At 46.9% G+C, this 25720-nt stretch overlaps 1 protein-coding gene across 2 annotated transcripts in view; it reads left to right on the top strand.

The window, feature by feature from the left end:
- The window catches only part of KIAA0319L (KIAA0319 like), a 962229-nt gene that overhangs the window by 433988 nt on the left and 502521 nt on the right, over positions 1–25720 (top strand). For both annotated transcript variants that reach the window (XM_086956507.1, XM_086956508.1), the window contains exon 5: positions 13266–13367. In XM_086956507.1, coding sequence (XP_086812633.1) covers positions 13266–13367 — 102 coding nt within the window. The remainder of the gene's footprint in view (positions 1–13265; positions 13368–25720) is intronic.

The following is a 25720-nucleotide window of genomic DNA, read 5'->3' on the forward strand; positions in this document are numbered from 1 at the left end:
TGGTTTTAAGAGTTGACTTTCTTCTGGAATCGTCTTTTCCTTAATCCGTATAAGTGTGCTTGATAGTTTTTTATCCCCCTTAATTTAATGCATATGAGCGTTCGTAAATTTTATGAATATGGAAAGACTTTGGTAGTCTGCTGTATCTAGTTATAGGTATACTGCAGATGGTTACCACCTCCCAAAACACCGCTCAAGTAAAGCAACCAACAAAAACATTTTTAATGTTTCTTTGGAAACGTAATTTAAGACCTGCATCAGAAATAGCCAAAGAACTACAGGCTTCCTCATTCACATTGGTGCATATCTGCCAAAAGCATCCACACCATTCAACCATCAATAGCCAGGCGCATACCATTGCTGCATCATGATTTTGACATGGCTGCTTAACCTCCCCATTGGGGTGTGGGCTCTCATGAAATGGTTCTTTAGTGGAGTCGAGATACAAATGAATCCTGCAGTTTTAATTTTGCGTATCAGCGGTACTAGCAACTTGAATATACTCCCTCCTATAAATTCTGCAACTCGCTGCATAATTTTCTATCTTTTATGTCTTTGCTACACTGCCCATCCTGTTACATCTTATTACGTTATTTAGTTTAACCAATGGATACACATGTTTATTTAAGGTTTAATATGAGTTATTGACGTTAAAATACATTCACAAAGTGGGATACGTTTCCAATCGCAGAATGTCCCAAATATCCTTTAAATTGGAATCTCAAGCCATTTGCCTCCGAGCTATGGAGTTTGTCATCAGCAAGTCTCCTCCCTTTTCCCACAAGAGCAGTTCAAACATGAATTAAAAAGTATCCTATTTTGCCAATGTTTTCCACATAATTATGGCTCTGCCATATTTGCCACATAATAAATCACCTGCTGCATAATTTGATGATTTCAACTAATACATTGTTTATAGCTCAAACGGATCAAAAGTTACTAAAAATGTGACTTGTGCTGCTGTGAAGTAGAGGGTCCTCTGCAAAGGTTGACTGGTCTCCTTTCTCACTCCTGCAGTTGTATGTTCCACTGGTACTAATGATGAAAAATATTTGCAGAGACTGTTAGCATGTGTAAAAATGTCCAAAATAATAAAGTATCAGAAAATTTACAGCACCACTAATACCAATGTAGGGTGTAGGCACTTTACATCAGACAAATTACACAGGGACAATTAATCATACGTGTGTAATTCACTGTATAGAAAATGTTACATAAGACAAAGGACTACAAGGTGCAGGAGTCACATGACCACCATACTAGTAGGCAGCATAGTTTAGTAGTGATTGTTCTGGAGAAATACAAACTCCGAATTTAAAACGTAATACCATGGTTCTCTTTAATAATCAGAATTGATTTCTACCCAAATGAACCCTTTTTTGCAACATTAGGATAATCAAAGACTGGGGAAAAACCATAACGTTCTAATTTATACCTTGCAGTTTGCCTGCAGCTCTTTCATGACAGTTAATAATAGCTCACTGTTCTGTTAGGATTTTAACTTATTAACTGCAAGTAACAATAGGGTCTCTCTGACAAAAGCAGTAACCCACTTACCTATTTATATTATGTGCACTTTGTGATCTGCATGGTACATGCTCTTGGCAGGAGGTGCATTAACCCTTCGCGCTTCCTTTCCATGAGTCAAAACGTCCACTAGACAAAACACCATCTCTCTCAACTAAGAACTTTAATCACTGGAATTATCATGAATTTTTATTGTTGCTGAAAATTGTTGGAGGCCAGGAAGGAGGCAGCAAATACTTTTAAAACCATATTATACTTGCAATCACAACACCCCCACCTGGAGTTGCGCCAGCCACGGTCCGGGCAGGTAACAGTGGTGGGCCGCGTAAGGGGGGATTTTGAGGGACGATGCAGAGGGAAAATGTATTATTAATTTAATTTTCCCTCTGCATAGTCCCTCAATCTCCCCTTACCCGGTCCCTCTGCCTCACCACTGTTACCTGCACGGACCGCAGCTGGTCAGCGCCTGATGCGGTCGCATTGCCCTAGAGCCACCCTGCTCAAGGGTACTGTGGCCTTAGTGACAGGGTCACTGTCGCTCTGTGGTGTGCTGCTTCATACGCCTGCCTGCTAGACTGGAAGTGAACTTCAGAATGAATTGTGGCGGACAGGCCTTCATCCCACACTTGCCACTGCTTGGGTCCACCTTCTGGTGCTAAGACACCAGGTTTTTTAAGATCTTGCGTGGCCTTCTAAGGTCTAGCATGGGAATGTGCTCCCTCCGAGGTTGTGGTCTGGTGGACTAGTCATAAAGGCTGAACCGGTTTCCCCAGTTCCAAATTCAGCAGCTCTGACCATAGTGCCACATCCTCTCCCCAATCAACACCATACTGCCCCACTGAGAGAAACCTGCACTTCACTGACCTGCTATAAATACCTGGATGTGACTAATTTCAAATTATGCACTAGACAAGAGAAATATGCTGCTTAAAAAAGAATTAACATCCTAGAAAAAGCAAAGACTCCTATGGAATGCAAGATTAAGCAAGGGATGTAAAATGTAAGCAGGAACAGCATTATTACCTTTTTCTTTTTACACTCATTATTCAGAAATTATTGAGTGCTTTTGCTTGAAAAGTTAAGGCCATGACTACAGGACCCAGAAGGGGCCTGTTCCAATGCCTATTGCTTATAACCTTACAAAACATAAGCAGTAAGGTGTAAAAAGACCACATCACTGAACACAGAGCCGCCCTACCCATTATTTTTACCAATTCACCAATGAAGCAGCTATTTCAGTACCTCCAGGAATAGTGCACTTTCCCACCCAGGGAAGCAATGTTGTTCAGAGACGAGAAATCAAAAGTAGCACTTCTCTGGCAAACACTGTAAAGTGGTGCTAATGTGTTTAGGTGTGAATAAGTCAATCTGGCCACTTTGCAACTACTCTGTCTTGCTTTAGTTAGTTAGTTTTCCTATTTTGAATATTTTTTTCTCTCCACCACGAAACTGCACTTAGAAATAGAAAAATGTCAGAAAAAGATTTCCAGCAAAAGTGTTTTTAGGTCTCTCAGACCTGCGTTGCAGCGCGCATGCGCTGCTCGCTCTGCGAGGCTTATTCAGGTAGATTTAAGAAAGGGACTTGAAGCCCTGCATTCCTATTGGCTGGCGTCCTCGTTTATGCTAAATGCTGGCTTCCCATTGAAAACGAGGCTTCTGTAGTAGGGGATCTCTGTGTATAGTCATAATCTAGTGAATAGTCCCGCCCATGTGCGTGGACCCCGGCAATCAAAAATAATCTCTTAAGTTGTCAAATCATGCAGAAAACTGCAAGACACTTAAGAGAGAATTTAAAGACAAATAATGCAGCCTATATCCACAGGCTACACTGTCCAGTACTTCAACTAGAAATTCCACCAAATAACACCACACATAATACAGCCTGCCCAGTTTCTACCATAGAGAAACTTGCCTCCCCCAGTAAAAGACACAGGAATGATGGAGAGGAAGGCATGGACAGACAAGCCCCATAGGCTGCCATTATGTGGCTTAAATAGGATACTGTGCCTTTAAGAGAACTTTCCAGAACTTCTCCCAGTATCCCAGAATGCATAGCAGGTCCCTCTACTTTCAGTTCTTTTTTCCGGCTCCTGCTAACAGGACCCTGGCATTGAGCTCTCCCTTGTTTCAAGGGTTTATTGGATATTTTGGCACTTTTGTGTTTTAAAAGTGTTTCAGTTTACTTTCTTGGTGTTCTTCTCTTTTGTGTGTTGGTTCAGGCGTTTTAGGGCTCTAAAATGCCTGGTCTTTTTGATAAGTGTCCAGCATGTGGGAGGAAGAAGGTCAAGAGTGATCCACACGACGTCTGCATCGTCTGTCTCCCTGAGGATCATGTCCCTGAGGACTGTCATCTGCCAGTAGTTTACTGCTTGGACTCTGAGGGACAGGATGAAGATTAGGCTTTCTGGCCTGGAGGAGAGACGGCTGCAGGTGGGTCTGGGCAGGCTGGGAAGGTTCCCTCTGCCTCTGCTGAGGCCTCTGGGGGGCTCCCCAGAGGCAGGAAGTCCAGCAAGCGATCCCGGTCTTTGTCGACGTCTATTGCATCGACGACGACGTCGAGAGGGATGACGGCGGTGTGTTCCCCTTCTCCCCGGGGCTCCGGGTCGAGACGGCGTGACGGCTCAACATCGAAGGGCCTGGAGAGGTCTCCGTCGAAGCCACCGTCGACGTCATCGGCATCGTCGACGTCGGAGTCTTCCTATCGACGTCGGAGACGAAGTGACAAGCATCGGCGCTCGCCGTCGAGGCGTCGCCGCCGATCGCCGTCGAAGCACCGGTCGGCGTCGGGGCTCCTCTACGTCGAGGGCATCGAGAAGAAGAAGGAATCGACGCTCGTCGTCAAGGACGGAACGTTCGACGTCGCGGAGGCGGCGTACGACTTCACGGAGTAAGAGGTCGACGTCGAGGGGTCGGCGTTTGACGTCAAGGAAGAGGAGGTCGACGTCGCGGAGGCGGCGTTCGACGCCGGAGTCGCGGAGGCGGCGTTCGACGCCAGAAAAGCAACGCTCAGCGTCGAGAAGAAAGAGGTCGGCGTCTAGGAGTCGTTCTGCCTCTCCAAAACGGCGCAAGAGGGATTCTGGTCCCAGAAGTCAGACGGCTTCTAGTGGAGGGCGCAAGAGGAAGCGATCACCTGCTGAAGGGGCTGGATCTCAGCCCCCTTCGCCTAAGGGGTCACTGGGCTCGGTGTACTCAGAGGTGTACACGCCATCTCGGCCTTGGTCGCCACCTCCACCTGTTCCTAAAGAGGATCCTCCACCCAACCCTCCGCTTCCATCAGGCGACCCACCGCCACCAGTTCCTCCGCATGGGCCCGCCCCGCAGCCGAGGGTTCCTCCGCCGAGGTCCACTTCGCTGCCGTCTTTGCCTGTACCTCCTAAGGGGACCCCAAAACCTAAGCCCCGAGAGGAGCCAAGGAAGACCCCACCACGGAAACCGGTAGAGCGGCCACGGGCTGGCAGGTCTCGCTCTTGCTCTGGGAGAAGGGAGAGATCGCGACACAGATCGTCCACGCGGTCGAGACGCCGCCATAGGAGGCGCGAATCTCGCTCCGACACAAGGTCCTCTGGTACCAGGGACTATTCTCCTACCTTGTCGGAGTCACCGGACACGAGGGTGTTCCCGATTGATTACCTGGTGGTGTTCCATGATGTCCTTTTAAGGGGCGCTGCGAAGTCGGGCATATCCTTGACGGTGCCTACTCCTAAAACTTCAGTCATTTTTGAGACATTGCATCAAAAACACCCGTCTCGTCCTCTCCTGCCTCTGGTGCCGGGCCTGGAGGAACCGGCTATGGCCCTTTTTCTCACCCCTGCGGTGACGAAGGCGGCTCCATCGAGGCTGCTGAAGAAGTACCCAGCTCCCGACTCGAACCCGGCCTTTCTGAGGGCGTAACCCCCTCCAGACTCTGTCATCGTGACGGCGGCCCGCAAGCAACATGCCACCTCCCCGTCATCCACGGTTCCCCCGGATAAGGAGTCCAGATGGATGGATTCGGCACGGAGGAAAGTGTGTGGAACATCGCCTACCTCCATGAAGGCTGCGAGTGCCACAGCGCTGTTGGGACGCTACGACCGCGCCCACTGGGACTCCCTCCAGCAGTTTGCGGAGCTGTTACCTCGCGAGAAGCGCGAGGACTTCCAGGAAGTGCTGAATGAAGGGATGCTGGTGGCTAACCAGATTATCAGCGCTGCAGCGGACTCTTCCTTGTTGGCAGCTCATGGGTTTTGCCATGGGGTTAACCAACGACGTCACGCCTGGCTCCGTCTTACGTCCCTGAAACCGGACGCACAGCAGAGGGTGGCCAACCTACCATTCTCCGGCGAGACCCTCTTCGGGAAGCATGCGGACGATGAGATGGCCCGCATGAAGGCGGAGGCCGAAACGCTCACGGCTGTGGGCCTGGAGAAGCCTAAAGACACGAAGAAGTCGTACCGCCCGTTCCAACGGCGGTTCGGTGGGCAAGGCAGAGGACGTGGCCAGGCTTCGGGACAGTCGCAACAACAACAACAGTTCCGTAAGCCATTCCAGAAGCGCCAGAAGGGCAGAGGAGGCCAGCAGTCGGCTCCGGCGCCCAAGGGCCAGGCTGGGTCTAGGCCCTAGGAACCTACTTCCCCCGGATCTGTTACCCACTCCGGTAGGGGGAAGCATTCAATTTTTTCTGGCAGAGTGGAGAAAAATTACTCAGGACAAGTGGGTGCTGAATATTGTTTGCAATGGATACAGTCTTCGGTTCACCAGCCCTCCTCCAGCAATTCCACCGGTCAGCTTGCAGTTTCAGCTGCGCGAGCTTCAGGCGGAAGCGGATATCCTGTTGAGGAAAAGGGCGATAGAAGACGTACCTCTGTCTCAGAGAGGAAGAGGTCTGTACTCCCGGTTCTTTCTGGTTCGCAAGAAGGACAAGAACGAGTTCAGGCCCATTCTGGACTTGCGACAGGCAAACAAATGGATTCGCAGGGAAAAGTTTTGCATGCTGTCGTTGCATCAGATTTATCCTCAGTTGCAACAGGGAGACTGGCTATGTGCTATAGACCTACAGGATGCTTACTTCCATGTGCCCATTGCACACAAACACAGGAAGTTCCTGCGGTTCCAAGTCAGCGCCAATCATTATCAATACACAGTACTCCCATTCGGACTGAAGTCTGCGCCGAGAACATTCTCGAAGTGCATGGCGGTGGTAGCAGCACACCTGAGGAAGAACAAGGTGTTCGTCTACCCGTACCTGGACGATTGGTTGATCAAGGCATCTTCCTTCTCGGAAGCGCGAGCACACTTCCAGAAGACGTGCGTTCTCTTGAACAAGCTGGGGCTGCACATCAACATGGCCAAGTCTGTCCCGACTCCGGTCCAATGCATACAGTACTTGGGAGCCTCCATCAATACGCTGTCAGCAAGCGTGTCTACTTCGGAAGAGCGACGATTATCTCTCCTTCGGAAGGCTCAGGCTCTTATGACAACTCCATCTACAACAGTGAGGACGGTGTCTTCTCTACTGGGATCGATGGCCTCTTGTATCTTCCTGACGCCACACGCACGGCTGCACATGAGACCGCTGCAGGAGTGCTTGGAGAACCAGTGAGATCAGAGGAAAGGATCTTGGGATGACAAGATACGACTTTCGCTGCATGCTCTTCAGTCTCTGAAGTGGTGGTGTTCAGCGGAGAATCTCCTCAGAGGGGTTCCCTTTCACAAGAACATTCCCACGCAGACTGTCGTGACGTATGCTTCTCTCCTGGGATGGGGAGCGCACTCCGGGACTCTACAGATTCAAGGAACGTGGTCACCGATGGAGGCCACGTATCACATCAATTTCCTGGAACTCAGAGCTGTTCACTTGGCACTGAAGGCCTTTCTTCCGTCCTTCCAGACCAACTCTCTGCTTGTACAGACGGACAATACCACCACGATGTATTACCTCAACAAGCAGGGGGGCTCGAGATCGCGCACTCTGTCCCAGGAGGCGCAGGCGATCTGGCACTGGCTCCTAGCCAGAGGACTGACGATAACGGCTACCCATCTGCCAGGTGTGCAGAATGTTCAGGCAGACTCACTGAGCAGGCTGGTTCAGGAAAACCACGAGTGGGTCTTAAACGACGAAGTACTAGGAGAGGTCTTCGCAAGGTGGGGAACTCCAGACGTAGATTTGTTCGCCACCGCCGAAAACAGCAAGTGCAGAGACTTCGCCTCCAGGTACTACCAGCAAGGGATGCTGGGGAATGCGTTATGGATCAACTGGACGAACAGCTTTCTATACGCCTTTCCTCCCATTCCCCTGATTCCGGTGGTGCTCATCAAGCTGGCCCGGTCCAGGGCTCGGATGATACTCATTGCCCCGGAGTGGCCCAGGCAGTGGTGGTTCACGGACCTACTTCACCGGTCTCTCCTTCCTCACATTCGGTTGCCGTGCTGGCCGGACCTTCTCACGAAGTTCGGGGGACGGATGTTACACCCCAACCTCTCGTCTTTGAGTTTGGCGGCATGGCTCCTGAGATAGTGCAATATGGCCATCTGAATCTGCCTGAGGATTGCATGGACATACTGAAGGAGTCTAAGAGGCCTTCCACTCGAACTTCATATGCTTACAAGTGGAAGAGGTTTTGTATCTGGTGCCAGTCTAAGAACCATGACCCTACGACCTGTAAGGAAGATGTCATCCTTCCTTACCTTTTACATTTGGCGCAGTCTGGCCTTAATGTTCATTCCATTAAGGTTCATCTTGCTGCATTGACTGCCTACAGGAAATGCCCTTCACAGACTTCCTTTTTCCAGATCCCTGTGATCAAAGATTTTCTGGAAGGATTGAAGAAAGTATTCCCTCCTGTCAGGCTTCCTTCGCCTTCATGGGAATTGAATGTGGTGCTGTCCAGATTGATGAAGGAGCCTTTTGAACCTATTCATAAGGCTTCGTTGCAGCACCTGTCCTGGAAGGCGGCGTTCCTCGTGGCCATTACATAGGCCCGCAGGGTGAGTGAAATTCAGGCGTTGTGTTTTGCTGAACCTTATACTGTATTTCATGCTGCTAAGGTTGTTATGCGTACTCACCCTAAATTTCTTCCCAAGGTTGTTTCTGATTTTCATGTCAACCAGACCATAACTTTGCCTACGTTTTTTCAGAATCCTTCGTCTCCAGCGGAAAGGTCTCTCCATTCCCTGGATGTTAGGAGGGTGTTGAAATTTTATCTGGATAAAACCAAAGATATTCGTAGGTCTGACCAGTTGTTTATTAATTATGGATCAGTCAGGACGGGTCTTGCTACCTCTAAGCAGTCCATCTCTAGGTGGATTGTGTCCTGCATACAATTATGTTACCAAAAGGCTAATAAGACCTTAGGAGGTAAGCCCAAGGCTCATTCCACCAGGGGCAAAGCTGCCACGACGGCTCTGCTCCGTAACGTGCTGATTGCTGAAATCTGCAAGGCAGCCACTTGGAAGTCGGTTCATACCTTTGCTAAGCATTACTGCCTGGACACTGACGCCAGGGCAGACGCTCAGGTTGGGCAGGCTTCGCTGCGGAATTTGTTCGCACAGTAGTGGCGTTATTTTCTTTCTCCACCGCCGCTTTGGTATGGGGATGGGCTTGCCATTCTATTCACTAGATTATGACTATACACAGAGATCCCCTACTACAGAAGGAGTCGTTTCTGTCCTGTAACTCCAGTTCTGTAGTAGGGGTATCTCTGTTATAGTCATAAGCGCCCGCCCTCCTCCCCGGTGGAGATATTTCGTCATGTAAGGAATGCGACAGGTCTGGCGTGCTTCGCCTTCAAAAAGAACTGAAAGTAGAGGGACCTGCTATGCATTCTGGGATACTGGGAGAAGTTCTGGAAAGTTCTCTTAAAGGCACAGTATCCTATTTAAGCCACATAATGGCAGCCTATGGGGCTTGTCTGTCCATGCCTTCCTCTCTATCATTCCAGTGTCTTTTACTGGGGGAGGCAAGTTTCTCTATGGTAGAAACTGGGCAGGCTGTATTATGTGTGGTGTTATTTGGTGGAATTTCTAGTTGAAGTACTGGACAGTGTAGCCTGTGGATATAGGCTGCATTATTTGTCTTTAAATTCTCTCTTAAGTGTCTTGCAGTTTTCTGCATGATTTGACAATTTAAGAGATTATTTTTGATTGCCGGGGTCCACGCACATGGGCGGGACTATTCACTAGATTATGACTATAACAGAGATACCCCTACTACAGAACTGGAGTTACAGGACAGAAACTACTCCTTCTTTGTTACCACCCTGTCTCCTTTTGGGCTCGTCCATCCGGTCTGGATCGCTTCCTTGCGGCCTGACATGGTCTCCTGTAATTACTGGGTAAAGCACTTTTTAAAATATTTGTGTAATGGCCACAGCTTGTTTCAGTCGCATTTGGCATAGGGCACGCGTGTTTATTTTTGCATCGCGCTTTCATCCAAAGTGAAAGCGTGATGCAAATATAAACAAGCTGCTGGTTTTGTGTAATGACGAGAGCTTGTTAAAATTGAAAGTAGTAGAGCAAACAAGCCAACACTTTCCAGCCATGTGCTCTATCATATTAATAAGATATTTCCGCCCACTGTAAAGAATATTCTTTAAACAAAACCAGGTCAATATAAAATAAATGAAAATAGGCTGGCTATATAGCTGCAAGCAGCATTAGTGGTCCGGGCACAGTATGTTACCGTTTACGCTGAAGTGGTTTCAGAGTCCGTGAGCGCGCTTCTGTGTTTCTACAGGAACGGCGCGGCCTCAAATCGGTTCTGTCTGATTCGCTTCTGCTAATGGCAGGCAGATATGCTAATTGAATGAAAGTCTATCGAATTAGCAGCTCTTGGAAAATCCATGGTTTGAGAGCATGCACACTTTTTCTAATTTCAAAAAGCATTGCTCTCTGCAAGTGAAACAAAATGTCTGCACAAAATCTAGAATATACACAGCACGAATTACAGACGCAAAGAAAGTGTGCCAGAGAGGAGGGGCACGCAAACATGGCCTACAAGCAACAAAACCCTCTGCGACATTAGGCTACCAGAACGACTCCACCTCAGATAATTATGGCACGCAGGCTATCGTCGTGGGCGCTCACGCCCTTTGAGACTCATTGATCACGGATCTGATGCAATGTAGCCAGGGTTTCTGAGTTTTCGTGCCGCTTGGCCGAGGATGATAAAGGGTGCCATAAAGGGCTTGTATTGTTATTTACACGACTCCTCTGGTGAGGCAAGCGCGGACATACGTACAGTGAGCGCACCTTGTTGTACTGCCAGTGGCAAGGAAAGAGAAGGTAATATCTGTTTCTTAAAGTCTCTGTTTTCAATAAATGATGAGGAGGGAGACAGAAAGAGAGGGAAGAGGGGGAACAAAGGGGGGAAGGGCAGCTGCCAGCAGCAGGAGAACTGGACACTGTCCTTATCTTCTCTGGGCACAAAGGAAAAGACTGAGTCCTTTTCCTTTTTTGCCCGTTCCGCCCGTCCCCAAAAGCCGAGCCCTTAAGTATTGGCCTTGGGATTAATGCCTTCTGGAAAGCATGTTTAAAATAAGAAAAAAGTGGAACGGTCTCTTTGAAATTTAAGAAGTAGGGGCATGCCGTGCCCTGACTATCTCGGCCACTTCGACCACTGGGTGTTGTGCACTTCCCTACATGTCTTCGGTATATCCCTGTTAAATAAATCAATATTGGAATTCTGTGAGATTCTGTGTGCTGGCCTCAGTGTCTGATGTAGTTCTTTTCACACAGAGACATTGTGAGAATGGTAAGTGCCGGAGGATGAAAACTGCTGTACAAGAGCAGGTTGTGGCGGTCTCTTGCCTTCTTAAAGATCTTGGTTGAGAGGACCAAAAGGTGTAAGCTCGAGCTGGAAATCCAAAAAAGTAACATTTCTCTTGTGAATGACGTGTGAACTGAATCCTGGATTTCTTCACATTGAGATCTAATATTTGTTGTTCCAGCATAATCCTTCTGCCGTGCCAAATCACGAAAATATCATCAATGTATCTTAGATGCGTGATGAAGTGTGTATGCCAAACATCAGAATTGTAGATGAAACTATCTTCATATTTTGACATGAAGATGTTGGATTAACTAGGAGCCCCGGAGAATGGCATAGATGTGCTGCTCTTCTCTAGTTAAAATCTGTCCTTCCATTCAAAATAGCTATAAAACAAACAGCAATGGAGCACTTCTCACAGGAAACCTCAAACCTTTTCCGAGTTTATCAGTGTCCATTCCACTGCCTCAAGGCCTTCGTCATGTGGTAAGATGCATATAGTGAAGCAACCTCTATTTTGCATAGCCACTATTGCTCCTAGTTACCATATTCCCACTTTCAGAATGGACAATCATCATGGAGCTATTTATGCTTTGTACTCTGGGAGAAAAGTCATAGATACTCTTTTGTTTTTGCCTTGATTATTCTGTCCAAGTAGATGGGCTTACAGTGTGCGTTATTGGTATTGGAGTGGGTCCCCCTGGGTCTGTAACCTCCACCCATACTTTTGCTGTTTGATTTCTTTGGATTTTGATGAAGAACCCTACTCTGTATACATTAAACTATTTGGGTCCGATATATTTCCTTTCTGTTTCATCTAAAAGTATACTTTTGTCCAAAATCCTTAGTGGCAGCCAGGGCAACCAGCCATTAAGCCTTTGTCCCGTACATGTGGGATTTCATACACTTTGGCTTGCTTGTATTTGCCTATGGGCTTTTGCCATTGACCGTGAAAGCACTTCCGAACAACTCGGGACTTTACAGTAAGCATTCACTGGTAATACTGCTATAAACAGCAGTATAGCCAACACACAACCAGATGCTAACTTCAGTGCAAGCTGACCTCAGGGCTGATGCACTCTGAATCAACTCTCTGCTCTTGCCTATATTTTTTTCTTTTGCTCTTGATCCTAGTCAGCCAAGCTAAACAACTATTTGTTTTAAAATCCAGCTGAGTGCTAGGAGCTCACTTTACACAGACACAGCTCAAAGGTATATTCCGTTATGATGAGTGAGCTCCACCTCTTTAGGGGCACCTTTTCAATGACCTGGACAAGCTCCAGCTTGGTAATGATACTTGAACATGTATGGGCAAATGGTTGTATCCGTACATGTCCTAATCTCTGGATCACCTTGTTTGCCCCTGGAATGGACTTAACTCTCAGAAAGGGAGGATCTTCTACAAGATGGCTGCTTTATCCTAATACTATCACTAAATAAAGGATTTCTTAGTTCACATCCTAAGTATGGTATGCCTAAGAGATGTTAAGTTCATTTCTAGCAAATAGTCCTAAGCTAAAGACCATTATATGGCAAGATGACTTCTAAGAAAACATGTTTTTACCATTTTCTAACCTCTATCACCATAGTTAAGCATGCAGGTAGGGATCCACTGAAAACACTGAATGTTTATTAAGATTCCAAAGACCAAAATATTTATAACATTGTGAAAGTTGGTAATCAGCAGCCTCTGCACAGAGCTAGGTGGGATGTAGATTGTAGAAGACTAAGAAATAAGTCAGTTTGCCACTTCATGTACTCTCAGAAAAACCCATGTGCAATAAAGTCTTGTAAGCAAACCCCGCAGAAAGCGTTGTCTAGTGAACATGTTCCAGAAACCTCAAAAAGTGCTCTTGCATGTACAAAAATGAAATTGAAAAAAAGTCAACATGTTCTTGAGTAAACTATGTAAAAAAGATGCTTCCAGTTTTCGAAGTTGTTTTGAGTAGCAAAGGCCACTGCCCTGATAATCATGTATTTTGTCTTCCTTCCCCAGCTACAAAGGAGTTGGTGGTTTCTGCTGGAGCCAGCGTTCAAGTGACTCTCCCAAATAATGCTGTTCAGTTAAATGCATTTGTTGTCCCAGATCCCCCTAATGGTAAGTAGTTGTGACGCACACTAATTGTAATTGTAAAAATATTTGTTAAGCGCGGTTGCTGCCCGTAGGCGTCCAAGCGCTGGGTTGAAGCGGGAAAGTGATGGGGAGAGGAGCTAAGGTACATAGGATTGAGCAAACAGCAGTGTCTTTAGGTTTTTACGGAATGAGAGGAGGTCTGGGTTGGACCGGAGTGAGATGGGTAGAGCATTCCAGAGCCTGGCGGTGTTCAAAGAGAACAACCTACCTCCAGACCTGGCTCGCTTCACTCTGGGAACAACAGCGAGGAACGCCTCCGTCGACCGAAGGTTCCTGTTAGGGTGGTAGGGGGTGACAAGGTCGGTGTTAATGGCAGGGCCCGTTTTCCAGAAGGCGCGGTGCGCCAGGCACAGGGCCTTGAAGGCCACTCTTTGCCTCACTGGCAACCAATGGAGACTTTTTAGAGCGGGTCTGGCTGACTGGGTGCGCGGAATTTCCAGCAGGGTGCGTGCTGCACAGTTTTGAACAACTTGCAATTTTCTGAGGGTCATCTCAGGAGCCCCCACGTAAAGGGCATTGTTTGAGTCCAGGCGAGATTGGATGAGACCTTGTACCGCCACCTTTTTGGCCTCTAGTGGAAGTAACGGGAGAACTTTCCTCGGGATTCTAAGTAGGCCAAAGCAAGTGGCGGACAGTCTTGTGGCCTGGGTGGAGAAGGAGAGTTTGTTGTCCATCCATACTCCCAGGCTTTTAACACTTTCCTTAGGAGTGGGGGGAGGGCCTAGTGCACTGGGCCACAAGGAAGTGAAAGGCACAGGGGAGGTTGGGCCTAGGAGCATGAGCTCCGTCTTTTCTCCGTTTAGTTTTAAGGAGGAGTTGGTCATCCATCCCTTAACGTCCTCTAGGCATTTTAGCAGGTCGGCTGGGGAGTGCCTGTTCTCAGTGGCCAGCGAGACCACAAGCTGGGTGTCGTCGGCGTATGACACGATTTTAATGCCATATGGTTCGACAACACCCGCCAGCGGCCTCATGTACACGTTGAACAATACAGGGCTCAGGGAGGAGCCCTGTGGCACTCCGCAGCTCAGGGGTTTGCTGGAGGACACTGTCTTTCCGTCGAAGATCTGAAACGACCTCCCAGACAGAAAGGAGTCAAACCACCTTAGAGCGTCACCTGAAACTCCGATGTTATAGAGACGGTCCAGCAAGGTGGTATAGCTGACCGTATCGAAGGCGGCACTTAGATCAAGGAGGATCACTGCCACTGATCCTCCCTGGTCCAGTATCCTTCTAGTTTCTTCGGTGACCGCTAACAAGGCGGTTTCCGTGCCATGCTTCGGTCTGAAGCCTGTCTGGGATGTGTGTAATAGAGAGTGGTCCTCCAGGAACTGGACCAGCTGCGCGTTGATATACTTCTCTAACACCTTGCTAGCCCAAGGGAGAAGTGAGATGGGGCGGTAGCTGGAGTGGTCATCTGGGTCTAGGCTGGGTTTCTTCAACAGCGCCCGTACCATGGCCAGCTTCCAAGCTGTGGGGACTGAGAAAGCGGATATGGATGTATTTAGAAGATCCAGGATTACAGGCAGGGTGGTTTTGCTTGCCTGCATCAGGACTTCTGGAGGAGCAGGATCACAAGGGGAGCCCGACTTGACTTGTCGTGCCACCTTGCTTAAAGTGTCGAGGTCCAGAGGAGGGAAGTGCTCGAGGGAAGGCTGGTCTGGGTGGAGAGGAGGTCTGGGGGGGAGAGGATTAATCGCATCCGGGGTTGTGGCTGCAGTTGGGAAGGTAGAGTAAATTTTTAGAACTTTGTTGTGAAAAAAATCCGCAAGCTCGTTGCATTGGTCCTGGGTTTTGTTAGGAGGGGGAGCCGTGTTGGCACTGGAACATTGCTTTATAATTTGGAAAATTTCTTTAGGCTTGGATTTCGCTTCTAGTATTTTCTCAGAGTAGTGGGTTGCCTGGGCCGTTCTGATCCCTTCTTTGTAGGCTTTGATCGCCTCTTTGTAGGAAGCCTTTTTATCTGGGAGGAAGTCTAAACGCCAGGCTCTCTCTCGTTGCCTGCAGAGGCGTTTTAGCTGTCTTAGAGAGTCGGAGAACCAGGGGGCAGATTTCTGTAGTCTCTTCGAGGAGGATCTACGAAGTGGGAGGATCGAGTCTAGCGAGTGGGTGATCTAACTTTCGTAGTGGACGTTTGCCACATTGGGGTCTAGGCAGGGTGACGGGCGAGTGGAGTCCAGGTTGTGCAGCCGAGCTCCAATGGAAGTTTTGACCAGTTCCTCCTGGTAGTGACTTGGGGAGGTAGCTGGGGGGTTTTGTGTTTGACCCAGGTAAACGGGACCAAGAAATGGTCCGACCATGGAAGGGGGGTGGGTTGATCCACAGTAAGATCCAGGCAGTTACTAAATATAGGGTCGAGTAAGTTGCCCTTTTCATGGGTTGGGGCTGCAACCAGTTGGGACAGTTGGAGAGCTTCCAGAGCATCTCGTAATTCCTGAGCAATGTGGTCTGAGGGGGAATTAAAATGGAGATTGAGGTCCCCTAGGATTGTGTGGTTGGCGGAAGAAAGAATTCTTTGCGCTATAATTTCTGGAAGAGACCTGTGGAACTCTTTTACAGGCTCAGGGGGGCGGTAGATCAGGGTGCCGGAGAAAGTGCTATTTGCGTTGAACTCTATGCAGAATGCTACACTCTCGCACTCAGGTATAGTTTCTGCTGTGGTACGGCATCAGTACTGGTTCTTCAAAATGATCGCCAGACCTCCGCCTCTCCCTACCGGTCTGTCCACTCTAAGGATATGGTAGCCTATGGGTAAGGCTTGAACCACGTCTGGCTCGGAGTGAGCAGTGAGCCACGTTTCTGTCGGGAAAACAGCATCTGGTATTTGCTCCTCGAGCAGCATGGCGATCTGTGTGCTGTGTTTAGGTAAGGAGCGGCAGTTAAGCGCGTACATACGGTACGTTTGTGTTGCGGCCGAGGGAGATTTGCGGAAGGACTGTTTGCACCCCGAACATCGGACGGGTAGCTCTGTGGGTGCAAAGATATGGGGGCACTGGGGAATGGCAGTCCTACTTATGCTGTATAAGGCCGCCGAGCTGTAGGTCCTGCTCTGGGTGGGGTGGGAGCCAAGGTTTGTGGCCCCGGGTCCCGGCTGGTCGCGGACGGGCGCAGACGGGCTTGCCTTAGGCGCTCCCGCTGCGCTCGTCCGCTGCGCTTCCTGTAAATGCACATATTTAACCAGAGGGGGGTGTGTGGCCTAAGTGGGCGTGGTCAGCGTGCACGCCTGGTCTGATGGCGGCCGCTGGGGCTGGTGAGGAGCGTCACAGCGTTAAGCTGCTAATAGATAAACTTGAAGCATGCACTGAAATATTTATTTTTGATGTTGCTGATAGGATTCCATTTCAATGTGTTTTCTTTAGGTGGGGCAACTGGGAGCTAGGCTATTTTCTTAATAAAAAATTTCAACACAAAAAAAATGTATCTGGAGGCATTGGTGTTTGAACTGGAGGGGAGGACTAGGAAGGCCTCTTCGATGACTCTCACCTTAAAGGATTTCCAAAGGACTGTGCATGAACTTGTCAGCCCTGGTCTTCCAAACCTTCCTTCTATGGAGGGTGTCTGTTCAGGTTCTGGGAGAACTGCATCTCAGAGCAGATCTTCGTAGGTTTTTAAGGCCTTCCCATGGTTTAGTCGATAATGTTGTATCCCGTGGTCATGAATCTGTCATTTAAAATATTTAGATGTTCCTTTTTTTATACATGTACACTTTTCTTCTCCCCTTTATGAATCTCTGTTTACTCCAGTATTGGAACTTTCATAGATTCACATGAATCATTCCCCATCGTCGAGACGGGAGTCTCCGGTATATAAAAAAGCAGTGCTTAGTAGTATAGCAAACTGAAAAGAGGCCTAGGCCCATTTCCCTTTTGCAACCCTTTTCTCACCTAGCCTGGTTACTTGTATTTCTGCCGAACATCTGGATGGCTAATGCTTGGGGCATCTTATTTTTGGTTAGCTTGTGCCTTATCTGAAGCGTATGGTATAGGAGGGCACCATTTTGTATAGTAATCCAGATCATTTGATTCTTACGTTACAAAACCGGAGTTTCGGGAAAACCAAAAGTGGTAGGGAAATAACTTTTATACTCCATACAGGACTTGCTGAGCAAAATCTGCAACCTAAACAGTAGAAATCATTGCACTCAAATTCTAAATGAGGATTGTGCAGTGCTTACAAGTGAGTGTAGGGATTAGAGTTTTGAAGTACTTACTTTAACTAGAGACCTTGTTGAGACCAAAACTGCACACTACAGTAACACTACATGACGTTTCACTTACCAGTGATGCAATTATCTGGAGTGAAAGAAGGAGACTATAATTAGTACTGAGACTTCATTTCATCAAACGGTATGGCCTTGGGAAAATCACTTTATATATGTGGGTGTATCACTACATGAATTGAGATGCCCATCTATCCCATTTGCTTCAGCTTGAAAAACCGTTTTTTCTGTTCCTATACTTCGCAGAAGATTTAGAATTCAGGCTCTAAAAATAAGTTTACTGAAAAAGAACTCTGTCCCTGTAAAATCATTTTGGAGTCCAACATGTGCGAAAGTCTCCTCCTTACATGCATTCCACCTTCTTATCCATCTGTACATGAATCACCGTATCTATTAATGTATTTTGCATGGTACTTTTTTTTTAACATGCTCCCACAGTATCCCTATCTTGGACGTCGTATTTTTGATTTCTTTCTTTATTTTGTTTTGATCTTCAGATAACATCCTCTTTCTGCCCTACATGCAATTTAGCCTGGGCCTCAATTTTGCAATAGATACTTCTCTAAGACTTACCTTCATAAGAATTGCATCCTATGTCTGAGGAAACTGTATCTGGTGAATTATTGTGTTTTCTGTGATGGAATTCATGCAAGGTCGCTGAAAAAGTCAGTGTCCACGTGGGAGCGAGTACTTAAACAAACCACGGAACTTGTTGTGGAAAGAAAGCTCTCGTATCCAAATAGGAATCATTCAGTACAGCATTGACCTTGTTGCTGAACCAAAAGTATATTATGTATGTAGGGCGAATTTGGTGTGGGACCGGAAATCTGCATTGCCAGTCTACTGGTAAGAAAGTTCCCATTACGTTCCAGGCCTTGCTGTCCGCTCAAGAGGGAGAATCTCAGTGCACACCAACTTGTTAGTACTTTTGGAGATCTAACCAAGTCACAAGGCATTAGGTCTTGTGATACCTGAAGACTTATGCTCGAGACGTGTGGCTACATACACATGCTCTACATACTTTCGCCATCTAGTGTTGGGTCCGGATGTTTGCAAGTTATTTTTCTTCAAAGAAGTCTTTCGAGTCACAAGACAAAATGACTCCTCCTCCTGGTGATAATTTCCATGGCAATAGACTACATTGTTAGATTGATTTCTTTCCACCATCAGATTCGGCCGAGTTATGTAGCGCTCCAGTTTGAGTCCGTCTCAGGCTCTCTTCAGTTCGCTACTCATTTTGACCCTCGTCTGTATTGTTTTGATTGTGTTTTCCATCGTTCCGTACTGAAAACTAGAAAACCTTTGCCCGTTGATTCAATGTGCTCCAGTTGCGGCACGTCAGACATCACCCATTCGGCCCTACTCTTTATTTCACCGGCTTTGACGGCGTATGTGCTACTAATGGAGCTAACTCCATTTGCTTCTGCCCCAGGTGTCACGCAAAGCACCAGTGAACCGACGTCCAGGTTTGCAACTTGTGCCTGTCTCCGGAACATTAGAAAGCAAACTGTGAGTCTTGTCGATCCTTTCGATCGAAAAACACATTGCAGGACCGTCTGGCGTGTCGCAGAGAGATGCAGCGCAGAGATATAGAAGAAACACCCAACATCTTCAGTCAAGTTTTCGAGCAGGAAAAGGTTTGTGAGGCCTTTGCGGCTGTGGAAGAGGGCTTCTCCATCCATGACTCTGGTTCTGGCTCTGGTTCCAACCTTGACATTGGTCTCCAGATACAGGATCACCCTCCGGGCTAGCATGCTGAGAGTATCCATGTCCCTGTCCCACCTCCCAAGAGTCACTCTGTTTCGACCCAATATGGCTCTTGGGCCACCACTGCCAGCAGCCATGGTAGACATGGATACCCCGCCCTTGAGGTCGACACGGAAGGCACAGCCGAAACAACTCTCTCCTGCACCGAGTCGACTGGGCTCGGCACCCAGCCGACCAGCTGCCTCTTCGGTTCCGAGCATCCTGCTCTCCGCCACTTCGGCCCCAAAAAAGAAACCACCCCCGAGTGATGCTGATCCAGATCTCTACCGAGCCAGAACATCACCCCCTGATGATGCTTAATCTTTTCAAGACCTCATTACCAGGGCAGCAGCATATCATCAGGTTCCCTTAGGCAAAGGCCCTATTGAGGACGATTTTCTTTTTGAAACACTGTCCAGCAGGCATACATCATGCCAGTATCTTCCTATGATCAAGGGCAAGCTGCGGCATTCTAACGAAATGTTTAAGGACCCATACGAGCACGTATAATTACACCCAGGGTCGACAAGAAATATAAACCAGCACCCTCGGATCCTATGTACATCAAGGGTCAGCTTTCTCCAAACTCACCAGTTGTAGCTAATGCACGTAAAAGGACAAATTCACAATCATCAGCTGATGCTCCTCCACCTGACCGGTAGTCCAAACTTAACGATACTTCAGGGAATCGGTTGGGAGCCCACTCCTCCAATCACTGGCAGATGGCTAACACCCAAGATACGACTGGGCACATTAGTACGAGATGGGAGAACTCCTCCAACACCTCCCTGATGATCATGAAAAAGGGACATGATATTGTGAATGAGGGAAATTTTATTTCCAATAATTCAATAAGGTGTGCCCGAGACTCAGTAGACACAGCAGGCAGGGGCATCAATACAAGTGCATTGTTGCCTTGACTTGCTTGACTATGTATATCTGGCTTCAAGCCAGAGGTGCAACAAACACTATTAAATGTGTCTTTGATAAAGAGCATCTCTTTGGTCCCCAGGTGAACCAAGCATTGGAGAAAATGAAAAAGACACCAAAGTAGCTAAATCAATCGGGCGCTCCAAACCCCTGTTTCACGTGGCTCCTTTCGGCATCCCTCATAAAAAAGCACCAAAACTACAAGATCTGCTTTCTCTACCTCCTCATAAAGGCAGCAACAAACCTCCCACCTCAAGGAGGTACTACAGAGGCACATGTAGAGGAAATAATTTTAGGGCTCGCGGTAGGGGTGCCTCAACAAGCTCTGCACCCTCCACCTCAAAACAGTGACTCGTTCCATTCCCCGACTATTTAACACCTGTGGGGGGCCCAGCTGCAACTTTTCTCACCCACTTGGAAAATTTTAACATCAAATCATTGGCTGGTGGACATTATCCACCATGGCTATTGTCTGGAGCTAATGATCACCCCTCCAACCATTCCACCTCGCAGACAGTCTTTCCATAGAACGTCAAAACCTGGTCAAACAAGAAGTGAAGGCTCTCTTCCCCAAGGAGCCATAGAGCCCATCCCTCTTCGACATCAAGGTTCAGGAGTGTACTGCCTAGAATCATACTTTCTAATTCCCCAAAAATACAGATCACTATGGCCCATCTTAGATCTTAATCCATGAAATCATTACATATTATCAAAACACTACCATATGGGCACTCTTCGGGACGTGAATCCCACTGCTTCAGCAAGGCAACTTTATGTCAGCACTAGACTTGAAGGACGCTTACTTTCACATCCTAATCCATCCATCTGATCGCAAATACCTCAGATTCGCGATAGCTGGAAGGCATTGCCGGTAAAAGGTACCCTCATTCTGAGGCACTACCACACCCGGTGTATTCACCGAATGTCTAGCAGTGGTCCCAGCACATCTGCACAGACAGATTATTTGTCTTCCCATATCTGGACGACTGGGTCATCAAAGCCAGTAAGCATCTCATGTCTCAACAGCACTCGGACTACTCTCCATCAACTGGGGTTTACTATCAACATACATAAATCACACCTTCAACCTTTACAGATCCAGTCTTATTTCAGGGCTATACTTAACACACAGTTGGGTTTGGCAAACCCAAATGTGGCCAGGATTCAAAATACCCAAACACTGCTACAGCTGTTTGAACCCAACCAACACATGCCATTTAAAACAGTTACGCTACTCTTAGGGATGATGTCATCTTGCACTGCAATAGTACCAAATGCTCGATTACAAATGCGTCCGCTTAAACAATGTCTGGCATGCCGATGGCCTCAATCACAGGGTCAGCTACAATATTTAATGGTGTTGGATCGCCACACTCATCGCTCTCTGCAGTGGTGGAGAAAGGGGCTGCCATTTCTCGACCCTGTTTCTCCAGATCATTCTCACAGTGGATGCATCCCTTACATGATGGGGGGGCTCTTCCACAGGAGCTCATAGTTCAGGGTCTCTGGGATACTAGTCACCAGGGTCTCCACACCAACTACTTAGTACTTCAAGCTGTTCGCCCAGCTAGCATTGCAAGCATTTCTAACTCACCTGGCAGGAAAGTTTGTCTTGGTCTGGACAGACATCATGACAACCATGTACTATTTACACACACGGGGTCACACTCTCTACTGTTATCACGCCTATCTCAGACGATTTGGTGTCGAGCAATGCGTTGCAACTTCCACCTGCTGGCGGAACACCTCCCGGGATGAACAACTACTTTGCCGACCTTTACAGCAGGATGCAGCAACAAGTCCACAAGTGGTAACTCCACTCACAAGGCCTTCTCCCATACTTTCATAAATGAGGTTTTCCACAGATAGACCTGTTTGCATCTGTGGACAACGCAAATTGACCATACTTAGCCTACAGGTTCCCAAACCCGCTATCCAAAGGTAATGCTCTATGAATAAACTGGTCCGGGATATTTGCCTATGCTTTTCTTCTTCTCCTTCATCTGTTTGTGGTTCAGAGGCTCAGGCAAATGTCTCTCACCCTCATTCTAGTAGACGCCTCTTCGGCTTGCCAACCATGGTTCACTACAGCGCTTGAACTCTGTGTAGCTCCCCACCAGAAGCTTTTTAATTTTAACCTTCTCACTTGGGCACCCAAATGCAAAGGAGCTCAACCTTGCGATTTGGCTCCTCAGGTCATAGAATGTGGTTACCTAATCTTCCTCCTGAATGTATGACCATCTTAAAGAAGCTTGTAGGCCTACACCTAGAGCATGATACACAGAGTTGTGGAAAAAGATTTTTTTTCTACTGTTTCAGTAAACAAATGAATACATTTGATGCAACTGTGCAAAACATTATTTGCTACCTTCTTAATTTGCAGACCTCTGTCCTTGCTTACACTTCAACACATCTACATTTAGCTGCTGTTGCTGCCTATCTACAAAACCGGCAATACGTATCCTTGTTCAATGTACAAGTTATTAATGCATTTATGGAAGGTCTTAAAAGAGCAATTCCACCTAGAGTTCCATCTGCCCCCACATGGAATCTCACCAGACTTATGGGTCCCCCATTTGAACCGTTGCATAACAGCCCCTACATTCTTGTCTTGGAAGGTTGGGTTTTTGGTGGCCATCCTCTCACTTACGCGTGTCAGTGTGTAGTGTAGTTCCTATATTCCCAATAGGCTCTGCGCATTGGAATAACATAAACGACAGTGTAGACGTAGGACTGAGGTCGACTAGGTCTCTATTGAATATGTTAGACTTAATTATGAAATGTCAGCTAGCTCAGAGGTCACTAGAAACTTTCTCGAGTAAACAAGAAGGTGCTAACTTGCTTGAATAGACCAGTAGGGATTAGTTTCTGACAACCGCATAAACATGACAACTTTGCTCCCCCAGAATAAGGAGTATATCTCCAGAGTCGCGGAAACAATAGATAGCTATTTCACTCAGTTAATCGAGCATGCTTCGTTTCACCAGGAGTGCAGAGAAATAGAGAGACTGGCGTTTTCAACAAAAGTGGGTATTTATTGAGCAGTCTACTTTCTCATGCAAGAGAAGTGAATTGCCACAATTGCAATACTTGTCATAAAGTAAAGTGCGTACAGTAAAATGGATATTATGAAATAATACTGTAAAAGCATTTATATGGTTTCTAAGCCATAAGATACTTAAAATGGATAAAATACATACAATGATTAAATAATGACTAAACATACTCAACTGGTATTTCTAAGATATGTACCTAAGCCTAGTACAGGGAAAGAGTAGATGAGTTCTAGTTTGTGACAAGAATCTGAATCAAGAATTCTCTAAGGGTCTAATCAGCTCCGTACCTTGGTTATAGAATGAAGGAGGTCTTGTATATCTTTCTCAGGACTCGATCTCCCAGCAACCAGCAAGGGTGACAGGGAAACACTGGCAGGAGAAAAGACAGCGTCTCTCTGTGCGTCAGTGGGAGGGTCTGCTTCCTTCGGCACTCGTATCAGCAGGACGTCAGGCAAGTAGATAGCCGATCTGCTCCAAACCACTGTGTGTTGCTTAAGGCAGATGCTGGTATATTTATACCTGGAAGGTGCCGAGTTTGACGTAAGGTTGGGCATAAGACGTCACTAAGAACTCGCAGTTCTTTCAGGACTCCAGGAGTTCTAGGACAAATCAATACAGAAGCAGGGGGAATTCCCGGGCTGCTGGAGGCTTGGTTTGCTTAAGAATGCGTTGTGCTTTCTAGGAGTCTATGGGAGTAGCCTTGCCGTATTTGGACTGCATTGGCTATGTCTTAATATGGGTATGATTCTTATGCCTATATAAGGATATGGTTTGATATAACCACATAAGGGCATGAAATCGGGAATATTTACTAGAGTCCTAGAATCATCTACAACAAGTGAGCTCCAGACATTAACCCTGAAAGAACCTTTCTTCCAGCTACACCGATATAGGGTGGGCCTTAGACCAAACCCAAAATCTCATCCACGATTCCATTAGGTTTGCTTTCTATCCTGAAGAGTTTCTTGTGGATTTTCTTTTTTAGGTAGGCTCCTTCTATCCCATGGCATTTTTTGTACAGTATGGAGATGTCATTCATTGAACAATTCATAGTGGTTTGGTCCAGACCCCACTCTCTTTCAACTCCATCCAAAACTCCAAATTGAAAATACAAAGCACCCAGAGAAGAATCATTTACAGTTATGGACCACCTTCTGGCCCATTTTGCAGTGGTTAATTCAAAATGGAAAAATGTCCTGCACCCCCAAATTTGTCCGTATTGCATAAAGGGGCGAAGATTTGGGAGAGCCAAGGTAGCATACCAAAGCACTAGCTATCCCTCTAAGGCAGATGAATAATATAATTGTTCCTTTTTACAACTGCTTGTAATGGACAGACCTTCGAGAACTGGGAAAACGTCTGAAATGTTCATTCCTATTGGCATGTGTGAAGAATATTTGGTTTAAGTAGTCTTGAGGCGAGGCACAACTCTATCATTGGTGTAAATAAGGGTTTCGATACAGGTAGGTTTCCCAGGGGGCACCTCTAAGGTGCCTTCTGTATTCTTGTCATAATCTAGTACTGGTGGCAGTCCAGATTGATTAAGACAAGGTGGTTGATACTAAGCACCATAAACTTTAGTAAAGCTGTCATGTAGCTAGGGAACTTGTAAGGACCGTTGCTCAGTACACGCCTTAAAATGACTTCCCTGTTCACTTGCCAATTCTAGAATAGAACTAGACATCAAAGGTCCATATTTGCTCATGCAGATATATCTTCACATAGAATATAATACACTCTGCTTTGGTTCCGCAAGGCCTGCTGTAGGGTTGACTTCCAAATCAATGTCTAAAAATAGATCATATCTTTTACAGAATGACCCCTAAAAATCAAGGACTGGTGTGGATTGCTCTGAAAATCCGACTGATTTTAGAATTATTATTCAATACAGTGCCCAACACAAACAAATCCAATCCATCATCAATAAAAATTGGCCTCTGGTCCTTTGCGATCCTATAATTGGGAAGGATCTCCCCAAAAAACCATCTATCACCTACAGTGGGGCCAATCAATGAAAGACGCACTTGTAAAAAGTAGCCCTGAAGTCATTGAATATAACAATTGGCTTCAAACACATGGTGGGTTCTTCAATTGTAAGGTCTGCAAAGCCTGCTCACAAGCAGTAAACAAAACTTGCTACTTATCACCTTTTGACGTAAAAGAGCACAAAAATACCAAAGTACTCGCATGCAAAACGGAGTATGCTGTTTTATGTCTTGTCATGTCCTTGTAATCTTCTCTGTGGGGAGTACTAAACTCCCCGTACATAAAAGAATTTTACAGCACATCAGGGCGATCAGCAATCAAGATAATACATACCCAGTGGCAAGACATTTTAAGGCCAAACACTACTCCAAAAGTGCAGAATT

This window comes from Lissotriton vulgaris, chromosome 2_1 (genome assembly GCF_964263255.1).
Source record: "Lissotriton vulgaris chromosome 2_1, aLisVul1.2, whole genome shotgun sequence".
Classification (NCBI taxonomy): domain Eukaryota; kingdom Metazoa; phylum Chordata; class Amphibia; order Caudata; family Salamandridae; genus Lissotriton; species Lissotriton vulgaris.